This window comes from Mastomys coucha, unplaced genomic scaffold (genome assembly GCF_008632895.1).
Source record: "Mastomys coucha isolate ucsf_1 unplaced genomic scaffold, UCSF_Mcou_1 pScaffold20, whole genome shotgun sequence".
NCBI lineage: Eukaryota > Metazoa > Chordata > Mammalia > Rodentia > Muridae > Mastomys > Mastomys coucha.
Genome location: NW_022196903.1, coordinates 84,306,686 through 84,320,216, shown reverse-complemented (window position 1 = coordinate 84,320,216; position 13,531 = coordinate 84,306,686). Strand labels below are relative to the sequence as shown.

The 13,531-nt window shown below is 49.1% G+C and overlaps 1 protein-coding gene across 1 annotated transcript in view; it reads right to left on the bottom strand.

Moving 5' to 3' along the window:
* The window catches only part of Aldh1l1 (aldehyde dehydrogenase 1 family member L1), a 52,734-nt gene that overhangs the window by 14,340 nt on the left and 24,863 nt on the right, over positions 1-13,531 (bottom strand). Inside the window, exons 13-16 of the mRNA XM_031382554.1 lie at positions 9,832-9,982; positions 8,531-8,601; positions 5,911-6,016; positions 3,008-3,095 (exon numbers count right to left, since the gene is read on the bottom strand). Of these exons, the coding sequence (XP_031238414.1) occupies positions 3,008-3,095; positions 5,911-6,016; positions 8,531-8,601; positions 9,832-9,982 (416 nt within the window). The remainder of the gene's footprint in view (positions 1-3,007; positions 3,096-5,910; positions 6,017-8,530; positions 8,602-9,831; positions 9,983-13,531) is intronic.

Here is a 13,531-nt window from a genome sequence, read left to right as displayed (position 1 = left end):
ATATGTGTGTGATACATATACATTATATATACACATATTGTATGTACATTATATATTATATTCATATATTATATATTATATATATAAAATACATGTATATATACAGACATATATGTGTACATGTACATATACACATATGTGATGATGATGATGAACACCTGGGCTAAACAGCTAAGTGACATTGGCAGAGGCAGAAGGATTAACAGCAGCCAGAGAAATCCAGGCAAGTGAGCCTTACTGAGACTGCTGCCCTGGCAGGTAGGTGACTGTGGCTGCCAGGCTCCAGCTCAGCCCTCAGAGAAATGATAATAAAGCTACAGACTTTGGGGAAAGAAATTTCATTGAAAGTGTCTAATGAAGTCATTAACCAGGCAAGCAAAGACAAAACAAGCTTTGAAAGGGAGGGGAGACGGTATTCAAAGTTGCTACAAAACATTGCTTAAAATGCTCACTTTTAGAAAAGAAAGAAGAAAAGAAAAAGAGAGAAAGAAAATGGAAAGTTAAGAAACAACTGAGGGCCGGTGGTGGGAGCGCACACCTTTAATCCCAGCACTTGGGAGGCAGAAACAGGCAGATTTCTGAGTTTGAAGCCATCATGGTCTGTCCAGTCAGTTCCAGGACAGCCAGGGCTACACAGAGAAACCCTGTCTCAAAAAACAACAAACAAACAAACAAACAAAAAACCAAAGCAAAAACCCAAACAAACAAACAAGCAAAAGAAACAGCTGAGGTACTTCACAAAGGAAGGGCTGGCAGTCAACAGAGCAAAGCTCATGAGGAAACCCAGCAGGACATACTACGACTAAAGCAAGGCTCAACATCAGATATGAGTTGACAGAAGAAGCAGTGAACAGAAGGCAAAAAGGATTGAAAAAATGGTCAGAGCCTCTGGGGCAAGCAGGGCATTGTTAGCTGTGGCAATACACACTGTCATAGGAGTACAGAGGAGAGAGGAAAAGGAAATGTGCAAACAACCGTGCTGAAGATGGCCAAAAATTTGAGAACAGCACTAATCTGTGCATCTAAGAAGCTGGAAGAGTTTCTAATAATAATGGACACAAAGAAATGCACATACTGAGGAAAACAGTGAGGAAGGAATGACCTGTCAGGAAGGCCAATCAGACCAACAACCGATGTCTCATCAGAAACCAGAGGCCAGAAGGCACATGGGGTGACACAGGAAAGCATGTGGGACAATATGGGATGGCATGTGGGGCAACATAGTGAAGATACAACAATAAGCAGTTTCACACTTAGCAAAGCCATCTAGGTCTTCAAAAATGGAGGAAAATAAGGACATCATCCTACAGATAACAGATTTGTGGCGAGTAGAAGAAATATCGAAGGAAGCTCTCAGAGATGAAAGCAAGTGATCTAGAATCAGTATCTGACAGTGGTCAGAGTCCATGAGGGGTAGGGGTGGGGTCAAGAACCAAGAATATGGCTACTCAAGCAATGGTGACACACACTTCATTTCTCTTTCATATTTTAAATAATTTTAAAAGCAACCATATATGGCAGCTGAACTGTAACAGCTTGGACACCAATAACAGAGGGGAGGAGCAACCCAGAGAAGGGGTGGCAGACAGAGACTCAAATCTGCCATGAGACCAGGAAAGAGGACAGATTAAAAACTGCTCCCACTTTAGTAAGTTCTGTAAGATACTTCAGTATCTTACATGAAATGATACAAAGTAATATCAGTAGCTACACTAGTTGCCACATAATTGTACTGATGGAACATATGTATATACACAAAAGGTAACAGCACAAAAGGAGGTCTCTGCCTACATAAAGCAACATTTCTGTTTGCCCAGGGTCAGTGTAAAGTAAATAATCACAAAATAAGGAGTAAGTGATAAGTCCTAGAGAAGATGCTAAGAAGAATAAAAACCACACATGGCCTAGAGAGCTGGCCAACTAGGGAGTTCCAAGGCAGTCAGGACTGCGCAATGAGACCTTGTCTCAAAGCAAAAGAAAAATAAATACACAAGTCTTAATTTTTAAAAAGGTCTTAAAGAGGGGGCTGGCGAGATGGCTCAGCGGGTAAGAGTACTGACTGCTCTTCCGAAGTTCCTGAGTTCGGATCCTAGCAACCACACGGTGGCTCACAACCACCTGTAATGAGATCTGATGCCCTCTTCTGATGTGTCTGAAGACAGCTACAGTGAATTACACAGGAGCGAGCAGGGCCAGAGCGAGCATGACCAGCAGAGGTCTTGAGTTCAGTTCCCAGCAGCCACACACATGATAGCTCACGGCCATCTGTACAGCTACAGTGTACTCATACACATAAAATAAATAAAATAAATCTTTAAAAAAAGTCACACACATGGCAAAAAAAAATCATTATTAAAAAGCTAAAATGTCAGACAGGTAAAATGACTCAAACCTATAGTTCCAGTTTTCAAGACATTGAGGCAGGAGGATCACTTGAGTCCAAGAGTTTGAGACCATCTTTAGTAACACAGCAAGATTCCATATTAAAAAATTAAAACATGACACCATTCAATAAAGCAGTAAAAGAGAGATTGACAGGGGACAGAAAGTAAAAGGTAAAATGACAAATCCAACTGTAGAAAAACAACACTAAATATAAATGGACTAAGCCATCTATTAAAAAGCAAAGAACAGGCCCGGAGAGCTAGGTCAGCAATTAAAAATACTTGCTGTTCTTCAGAAGACCTCGCTCTGATTCCTAGTACCTACATGGTGGCTTTCAGCTATCTGCAACTCCAGTGACAAGGGATCCAACCCTCTCTTTGGGCCTCTGCAGGCACTGCACACACATGTTGCATAACATACATGAAGGTAAATACTCATACACAAAACAGAAGGCATCTGAGGAGTTGTCTGAATGTCATGACCCTTCAAGCCACTGTGTCTCCCCAGGATGTGGCCTCCTCCACCACAGGCTGGTCATGGGCACTGCCCTTCCCACACTGCTCTGGCCATGTGTGTACCTGGGTGCTCTGAGCTCTAGCCCTTTCCTCACCCCAGTCCTTACCAGATCCTGGGAGGATGTTGACCACACCCTTGGGAATGCCAGCCTTCAGCGTCAGCTCTGCAAACTTCAAGGCTGTGAGTGGGGTCACCTGAATGGAGAACAGGGCAGGAGTCTGAGTGTGGAGGATTTGGACACAGAGTGCAGCCAGACCTCCCTTCATAGCCTTCTCTCTGTGTGCCCCAAGAAGCTAGCTGAAACAGGAAGGAGCAGCAGTGCCTGGGGCAGCAGGAAGACCATAGGGAGGCCATGTTCGTGGCCAACCATAGGCACTGCCCGCACAGCTAGTATCCCCAACAATTCAACAATCCCTTGTTGAGCTAGTATCCTCAACAAGGGAGAATTAGGTCTTGTAAGCCCCCAGTATGCTGAACTCTCTCACTGGTGCTCCTCAGCTAGCCCTGGAACCCTTTCCAGCCCATGTTCATATCTTCTCGGTGTGTTTGAACTTATCCCTGAAGGAGCAGTGTTGAATGGCTCTGCTCCCCTAACCAGGTGACCCTCAGTAGCCCCTCAGCAGGAGACCAGCTTCAGCTCAGAAAACTGCAGGTGTCAGTCTGTAGAAGAGGCCTCTGGGGGAACTGTACTAGCGCAAAGGCTCCGGTGAGCAGCTATCCATGCCTGTGTGTCACTCCGAGTACTGTTGCATTTCTGGAAACCAAAGAGAGACCACTTCCCTGCCCTTCCCCTTCCCCCAGCTCCTATAAACTGCTGGGTCAGTGGTTTCCTCCAGTCAAGGTTAGGTCATTTCATACCCCACAGTGCCTTGATGTGATTCTGGGGCCCCAGTCCTTGTTAGGACCAAGTGTTCTGCACAAGGACAAGGATGACCTGAGCCAAAACAATGACCATGACCCTCCAGCAGCACCCACTTGGCAGGAAATCAAGGTCTACCTCAGAGGATTTTTGTCAAGCTTAAATAAGCTGGCACATCCAAACTGACAATTCTTTTGAATGTGTTAGTGACTTCAGGACAACCAGGAGGATCCTGTCTCAAAAAACCCAAAGTAAATAAAAATAATATAAATAAATATAATAATAAATAAAATATTAAATAAACTTAATTAACTTGGGAAAAGAACAAGGTAAGGCAGTTCCGGGTGGGGATCTGGCCTGTGTGCGTGTGGGGGGGCAGTTCCGGGTGGGGATCTGGCCTGTGTGCATGTGTGTGGGGGGCAGTTCTGGGTGGGGATCTGGCCTGTGTGTGTGTGTGGGGGGGAACCCTGGCCTAGCATGCCTGTAGCCCTGGGCTCCATCCCCAGTACAGAATAAACTGGGTGTGCTGGCCTATACCTGGGATCCAGCACTCAGCAGCTGGAAAGAGGAGCTAAAGATCTTTTTCAACAACATAGCAAGTAGGGGCTAGCCTGGGGAAAGGAGACCCTCTAAAAAATAAAATTAGAAAAAAAAAAAAAAGGAAAGAAGAAATAGAAAGAACCAGGTGGGAGCTTGCTCAAGTTGGAGTGTGTGTGTGTGTGTGTGTGTGTTTGTGTGTCTGTGTGTATGTGTGTGTGTTTGTGTGTGTGTATATGTGTGTACTTGCTCTTGTGTGTGTTTGTGTGTCTGTATGTGTGTGTATGTGTCTGTGTTTGTGTATGTTTCTGTGCATTTGTGTTTCTGTGTGTATGTATTGTGTCTGTATGAATTTGTGTGTGTATGTATTTGTGTGTGTTTGGTGTCTCTCTCTGTGTGTGTTTGTGTATTATCTGGAACTGTAGACAACTGGCAGTGGCTCGAGGTGGGTGTTGGGAACTCGGGACCCCTGGAATAGCAGCAAACTTCCTAACTGCTATTCCACCTCTCAGCCCACTTTTTGTTTTGTTTTGTTTTGTTTTGCCCTATTTTATTTTCAGAAAACAAGTTTATCAGTTTTTTTCTGACCCAATTGCAATCTTCTTAAACAAATCACTATGAAAAGATATTTCCAGAAAAAAAATACAAATGGAATTTTTAACTGCCCAATTGCTGCCCTATTTCTGTATTTAGTTTGAAGAATAGGGGAAAAAAGGTGTTAAAGTGTCTAGCATCCTCATTGGGTTTTGTGCTGCTGCCCTCCAGACTGACGTGCTTCAAAGACCCCAGAGAAGCAGAGTTTCCTGGGTGCCTGCCACTCTAAAGATGGCACCTTGTGCCCAGTTCCTCCTGTGCAAGAGGCAACCAGTGGATGAATGGTGATCCATGCTCACGTGAGACTGAGGCTGGCAGTGCGGTCAGTGGCCCCTGAAACCCCACCTCCACTCTCTTACCATCTGTAGCTTCTTGCTGAGGGCTGGAAGGTCCCTAAATCTCATTACCCATACTACCTCCTTCTGGGGCAATGGTTCTCAACTGCTGTGGCCCACAGTTCCTCATGGTTTGGTGATGCCAAACCATAAAATTACTTTCATTACTACTTCATAACCATACTTTTGCTACTGTTATGAATCATAATATAAATGTCTGATGTGCAGCAGGATATCTGATATGAGACCCCTGTGAAAGGGTTGGTCAACCCTTAAAGGGGCCATGACCCACAGGTTGAGAACCACTGTTCTAGGACTTCTGGTATCTGAAACCAGATGAGAGACAAGGAACCAAGTCTACACCCCTGGCCTACCCTGAGCATGGGACAAGCAAGGGACAGAAAACAAGATCCAGGGTGTGGATCCAGAATGGCAGTAGAAACCCTGTCCTCTGAGTGGTGGCATATGCCAACGCAGTCTCCAGGTCTCCATTACTGGTAGCTGGACAGTCTTCTCAGCCAGCTATCTCTTATTCCCTTCATGTATCTCTGTCATGGTAAGCTGGCCTTTGAGGACCAGCTCCTCAGTGTGTGGTGTGGGTGAAGGGACCTTTGTCTCCTGACAGACAGGAAGTTCCCCATTCGCTTCATGGGACACAGCCTGGTCCAGAGAGCGTGTACTCACCTGGGCAGGCTTGATCACCACAGTGTTCCCGGCGGCCAAGCAGGCTGCCGTCTTCCAGGACAGCATCATCAAGGGATAGTTCCAGGGGATGACAATGCCACAGACACTGCAAACAAAAGCAGAGGGCCTTTGTCCCTTCTCAGAAGCCAGGCTGCCCCAGAGTGAACCTGTCAACTCCAGCCCCTCAGCCGGGACTGGCTGCCACTGTCAAAGCCAGGCTTTCCAGGAAAGGCAATGGTCCTGCTGAGGCAGCCAGTGCCTCGGATGCTGCAGTGCAGACTGGCTGGGATGGAGGTCAGTGTCTGAGGGGAGCTGTCTAGGGAGGAAGAGAAGCAAGGTTGGGTACAGTGAGCAGACACTGGTGTAGAGGCCTGGTGAGGTCAGTCATCCTCGGGAAGATCTGGCTTGGTGTATAAGCCTCACACTCAGACCGGTGGTAGTGTAGACTCAGGGGTGGGTGGGCAGCGGGTATGCAGGCTGCAGCCTAATCCTGTGTGGTTCTGCCTCTCTTGACTCCTGGGTCACTGTCACTACCATTGGGGAACCAGATGGGCCCGGGTATTGAGAGAGCAGATGCAGAGAGGCCAGTGGACAGGATGGCTGTGAGGTATCTTAAGGGAGACATGGTAAGTGTCAGCCAGTCCCTGCATGGAAAAAAAGGCCAATTGAGAGCCTGTGTGCCACCCTGGGAGTGGTAGAACACACTGTGGGGTTAAGAGAGGCTGTGCCTCTCTGTCCAACATGCACCCAGCACAATAGAGGGTCTGGGTGGGTAGCAAAGAACAGAGCCTGAAGCTGCTGGATGCTGGCCGTGGGGTTTTAGGAGAGCCAGAGAAAGAAAATGTCAGGAGAGTCCCCTTGCGGTAGGGTGAATTATGTCTCCTCCCCAAACCCACACCTCCAGAATCCCAAAGGGAATGGGACATGGTCATGGAGACAGAGGTCAAGGTGACAGTTCTGTAAGAAATGCCAAGGGCCGTCAGCAGCCACCAACATGCCATGCAAACTTGGATTGCATATGTCCCCATGTGCTGAAGGGTTCCTGGCTGCCAGGAGGTGAGCAGCCTCCTGTGCCGTGTGCTTCTGCTGAGCTGCGGTGAAGTCACAGGCCTGAAGCCACAGGGTCAAGTGGCCATGTGTCTCAGCCTTAGTTGTGGTGTGTGGCTATTGACAGTGCAAGCATAAATCTCAACTACAGCTTCCTCCTCTAGGATATTTACAGCCAGGGGCTGCTCCCCTTCAGAGACCCCACACCACCTACTGAGATTTGCTAACCCTGCTTATATTCAGCTCTATATAATGACCCACCTCCTAGATTCAGATGTGTAAAATAAATACACTGGGTTTCTGGTTTGCCGTTGGCATTATCTCCATCAAAGCACAAGGCTCACTCAATCCCAGCGTATCTGTATGTGTGCTGCCATTTCTTAGTTCCCTGTTACCCCAGTTAGGTCAATCCCTAAGCCATGCAGGGCATGGCAATTCCTAGTGGCCACTCTTGGTAGGAGGTCTCTTGCCTCTGGTTTACCCATGATACCTGCTGTCCTACAGTATCTGATTCCTCCCTTCCCCCTTTTCCCTCCTTCCCTTTTTCCCTTCTTCTTTCCCTCCCTCCTTCCCTTCCTCCCTCCCTCTCTCTCTCCCTCCCTCTCTCCTCCCTCCCATTTGGGGGCTTCAAGAGAATGTGTTAAGACCAAGGCAGTTTCAGTGTTTTGATGGAGCCCCTGCTCCATGCATGCCACATGCAGGCTCCTAAGTCCCCAATACACCTGTGAGGGATTTGCCATGTCTGTGACACAGGATTCCAATGCTTGTAGCCGAGATATCTATCCCAGCATGCTTTCTCTTTTCTGCTGTGCCCTGAGGCCCTCTGTGGGAGAGACAAGGTGACCAGGTTTCCCCTGCAGCCTGCCTTTGCGTTTCCCCTGCTGAGCTCTGCCCTGCTCTGTCATAGTGGTTAACCCTGGCTCTAACTTTGGGGAGTATCTGGGAACTGAGTAGGGAAGCCACTCCTTGTATGTGGGCGGCAGCATCCACTAGGCTGGGGCCTGGATGGAGCAATCAGCAGAACTCAGAGCCGCTCGTATGTGTCATTCTTCAGCAGCACCATCCATGACGTCAGAGTCCAGATACTTCGGCCTTGGAACCCAGAGTCACACCAGCACCTCTCCAGGGAGATTCCAGGCCTTCAGCCTTGGAATGGGCTGTGCTGCTCTTGTTCTGAGCCTTCCAGCTTCTCAGACTGAGTAGCTGTCACCCCAGCTTACAGGTGGCCGGCTATCTGACGGTGGAGGCCAAACCACTTGGTCTTTTAATTATAGGTACATTCTGCTAGCTCACTCCTCTGGCTAACACGGACTCATTTGTATGGACACAGTTGCTTCACAATCATTTTGGATGTAGCCCTGTCCCCCTCATTCTCCCCCCCCCCCCATTTACTGTCATGGCTCTGACTGACAGTTACTGTACATTTAAATAATGGCACAGTGACCACAACAGTGCTAGTACTTTAGATATGAATGGCGTAGGCATCCATGGATATATGCAGAGGATGTTTCAAGCTGCAGGCTGACGTATGGTATCCCAGAACACACCAGCACTCCTGTGCCTTGTCACTCACCCAACAGGTTCCTTCTTGGTCAAGGTCAGGTTGCGGTTGGGTCTAGCCTGGTTGATGGGGATGGTAGCACCCTAGAAGAAGTATAGCAGTGTCACCAGGGTAGGGCAGGGGTATTCCCATCTTTGGTCAGCCAGTCCCTGTAGGAGACCCTGGAGAAACAGGGTCTTGTTTAGGCACTGATTATCACATGAGGAGCTGGGTAGGAGGCCAAAGCATCCAGCTTACACTCGGCAGGGACATGGCAGGAGTTCAGAGGTATGAGATTGGATGAGCAGCGGGAGCAAAGCAACAATTCCATTTCAGCACAGCCCTTGGACAGGCTAGTCCTGTCAGGGACAAGGCCTCTTCATCTGATATCTGGGCAAAGAGGAGGAGGCCCCTGGAGGAAGCCATGATGCCCCTAGAGACATTAGTGCTGAGGTCACCCAGGGGGCCCAGGAAGAGGTGGCTCCAGAGAAGTCACAAGGAAGCAGAATGTGGGTGGTGATGGATGCCCTCCTCTCATGTGGCCATCACTGCTCCATAGTTGTCAGCCCCTAGTGGGGAGGAGAAGAGCCTTGAGCCTTCCTCTCCCTGGAGAACCTTCTAAGATTGAGTGCTTGATCCCAAGGCAAGGTATATACAAGATCTATCTTCTCACAGGGAAAGTGAGGAGGTGGGGAGGACCTTGCAAAGGCCTAGAGGCACCATGGGGACCCCTAGGACCACATTCCACAGAGACCCAAAGCTCACACGTGACATTGTCATTGGGTACTGGAGGCCTTGTGAGGGTCGTGGAGAGAGGCCCTTGCCTGTAGCCCTCACAGACACATGCCCCGAACCCACTAGAACTGGACTTTAGCAGCCTCTGAATGGTCCTAAATGAGCAACAGGCCCACCTTAGAGCCTCAAAGTAAAGCTCGCCCACCGAATGCATGTTTCATGGCTGGGGTTTGAGTGTCCCTCAAAGCCCTACATGCTAATGGCTTGTTATCCAGAAGGATTACATTGCTGGGAGGTAGGGAAATTCTTAAGAGGAGGGTGGTGGAGGTTAGGTCTTGGGGGTGTGCTCCAATGAGCTACTCAAGCTCGTCTCCTTGTATGTAAGACTCAGCTGACACCCTTGTGAGACCCTGGCACAAAGCTGACCAAGCCTGTTGGACTCCCAGCTGCGGAACCTTGATTTGCCAATATTTTAACCTACCGCTGTGGTAGCTGTTGTGCGGCATGCCTATCAGGGCACCACCCTTTGAGTCTCCTCCCCGGGAACCCATCTGCACACATTAGAGTGCACACATGGGAGATGGGAATTCACACCCCACCTGGATTTTATCACACCAGCCAGCGAAGTATCGGAAGGTCTGGATGGACATGCCCACATGAGTCTTCAGGGCCAGTGTGTAGACGGCACCTGCATCCAGGGCCTCAATGGTGGCTAGCTCTTCCTGGTGCTGCTCCATGATATCCGCCAACCTGGCCAACAGCAAGAGAGAGGCAGGAGACTGGCTTAGACCTGGCACTGTCTTGCCTGCTCTTTCAATGCCCTTCCTTATGGAATCGGGGACTCTGCCCTTCACAACCAGAACTGTCACTAAGACGTGCTGGCCTCACTGTTCTCATCTGTAAGATGAGACAATGGGTTTCTCTTCCTGGATGGGTGTGAGGATGACATCCTCTGTCCCCGCCTTTCCTCTTTTTTCTTTCCTGGAAGACTCATGGATTGACAACTTTACAATGTCCTCATGGAGTTATCCTGAAGAGGCATTCGCCTGCCTATGGCTGATAGCAGAGAGGCCACTGCCCTTGGCTACTCGTCCTGTTTTTGGATAGCTCCAAAAGAGAGAAAGTACATCCAACCCGACAGCCAGCTCAGTCCAGGAGTCATGCTCCTGAGGCTAACTATGGAGGTCAAGAGGTGGCCCCAGCCCTGAAAGTAGGGGTGTGTGTGTGTGTGTGTGTGTGTGTGTGTGTGTGTGTGTGTTGCCTCTTAGGCAACTGGGAACCTGCTCTCATCAGCATCTGGCCACCCTGCTCTGCTTCTGACGGCCGCTATGAGCAGCCTGGAGTTAATAATGGTGTCCCCTCACTGACAGTAGGGTCTGCTGCTAAGGGAGCAGGCTTCGGTCTTGCAGAGCTACCTGGGGTCCAAGTTTGAATGTATGACTGAAGCTGTGTGGTCAGTTCCCACCCTGTGCCTCTCTGTGCAGGCTCCAGCTCCTCCTGACAAGGTCACTGACGACCTCCAGGGCACCCCCATCATTTCCCTCTTCATTGAGGACATGGCCACCATCTATGTGTGGGTGGGTTGCCCTCAGGTCCCGTACCAAGTTCATGTCAGGGCTCCAGCTTCCCATCCCTTCTTGCTGGTCTTGCCTGTTACTCAGGTGACCCAGGCGTCTGACCTGGGGACCTTGGTCAGGGGCACTATACCAAGCCAGGGGCACTCTGTGGCTACTTCTTCAGAAAGACTGTACTGCCTACCTCAGGCCGGCTGAGCTGAGCTGACCTAAGCACAACCATCAAGGGACACACAGCAGTGACCCTTGGAGATATGCTTTCCACAGACAAGAGTCAGTCTCTCCTCTTAAGCCTGGCACTGCTGTGGTGAGCTAGCTGGGGTTATTATAATAGTCGCCACTAGGTGGCAGCAGATCACCCCATGGAATATGCTTCCAGTTTAAGGCCCATGGGAGTCTGGGGCGGCACAGCTGAGACCACTGCCAGCTCTGGGGACCATGGGTCAGTAGCTGACTCTTTCCTAAACTCTATGGCTTCTTCAGAGAGTCTGAACACCTCAGCAGGCAGTGCAGGGACAGCAGCCTTCTCTGTCCCACTCCCCGGTCTGCACTATTTGCATGTAGCAAAGGGCCCTCTCTGGGTCCCCTCTGCTGTGGCACCTGGAATATATGGCTTCAGGAGCAGACAAAGCCACCATTCATATGGCAGGGCCACACTTTCCTGCCAGTCACCAGACAAACCCTGGTAGGCCTGCATCAAATGGAGCTCCACCGTGTTGAGGGTCCTCCAGGACACTGAGGAAAAAAAGCCAAGCCGACTCTACTGGCTTCCTCGGAGTCTGTTTGGTTCATGTGCCCATTACCTCCTGCTTCTGGAAATAGCACTCCCCAGTTCAGAGTGTGAGCTGAAGTTAGGGGATGGGGCGACCATGCCAGATTAAAGATTTTCCAAGGCAGACTGACTGATTAGAAGGTATGATCGTGGAGGGTTGGGATGATGCAGATCTCCAACCCTCATTAGCCATTCACTGCCCACCTCTACCTCTGAACTAACAACCGAGTGACTCTTGGGTGGAGCCTTTTGAAGTCTTTGAATTTATCAGGCCACTAGCTCCCACCAACCCCTAAGCAATCAGAGAGCATCTGAGACTTACAGCAGAGATTCCCCCCACTTTGCTGTGCCCACCGCCCCTTAGTCTGATGTATCTACTGCTGTGAGTTTGTTTTTTTTTTTTTAATTTAAGACTTACTTATTTTTCTTTATGTGTAAGTTTGTCTGCAGGTCTGTATGTGCGCCATGTTATGTGCAGTGCCCTCAGAGGCCGCAGAGGACAAGAGAGGGGATCAGACCACCTGGAGTTGGAGTTGCAGGGGGTGGTGAGCTGCCGCATGGGTGCTGGGAACTGAACTTGAGTCCTCTGCAAGAGCAGCGTGTGCTCTGAACAGCTGGGCCGTGTGTCTGACTCTATTCTGCATTTTTACAAATGTCTTGGTGCGTGGCTCCCTGCTGTGGTGTGGCTGTGAAGCCTTAGGGAGGGCTCAGTGCTTTATGTACTTGCCATGCAAGTGTGAGGGCCTGAGTCTGGATTCCCAGAATCCACATAAGGCAAGCTCCCAGCATGCCCATAGTGAGGTGGGAGTCCCAGCATGCCCATGGTGAGATGGGAGTCCCAGCATGCCCATGGTGAGGTGGGAGGCAGAAACAGGAGAGTTCCCCAAAGGCTTGAGGGCCAGCTAGCTTGGCTTGTGCAACTATGAAATAACAAGAGACCCTGTCTCCCACAAGGGGGACTGACACTTCAGGTTGCGTTCTAATTTCCACCCATGTACAAGCCACACACATGAACAAGCACATACACTAACACACATTCACAAAATATGTATACATACACAAAATTTATAAAAAAAAAATATATGGAACTGCTTTCACGTCGGAACATGTTATTTGGGTCGATCTGGACCTGCATTTCCCAGCCACAAGTGCTCCCATTAGCTCGAGTATTCTTGCCACTTTGGAAAGGAGAGCTATGTTTTGCACCTACGAGGGGGACTGTTGTGTCCCCAACTCTATGGCCCAGGCTCTAGAGGTGCAGGATTTTATGTAGGCTCCTTTATAGCTGCAACCTTTGGTCACAAACTCAAGCAACCAGAGATCCAAGACTGTTAGCTTGCGCTACAGGGAGAGGCCCCTTCTTGTTACTAAAACACTACAAGGAAGATGAAGTCTAGCAAGAGGCTCAGTGGCTAAAAGCCCTTGCTGTGCAAGCCTGACAACCTGAGTTTGAGACCTGGAGCCCACAATGGGAGGGGAGGACTGATTCAGGAAAGCTGTTCTCTAACATCCATGCGCACAGTGTGGTGTATGTATATGTATGCACACATGCCTGTGCATATACCACACACACACACACCATCAACAGACACATATACACACATACCATCAACATACACCCACCACACAGAGAGTACACCACACAAACACAAACCACCAACCCACACCCACCACACAGAGAGTACACAACACACACATACCACACCCACACATACTACACACATACTTCACACCACATACACACCCCCCACAATCACACATATACCACAAATGTCACTCCCACATACATAATACATACACACCACACACATATACACAGTTCATACCACACACACACATAAACACATATAACATAGACCACACACTATAATCATGATAGTTTTAATTATACCACTACACATCACACATAAACCACAAACATCATGTACACACATACACACACACACACACACA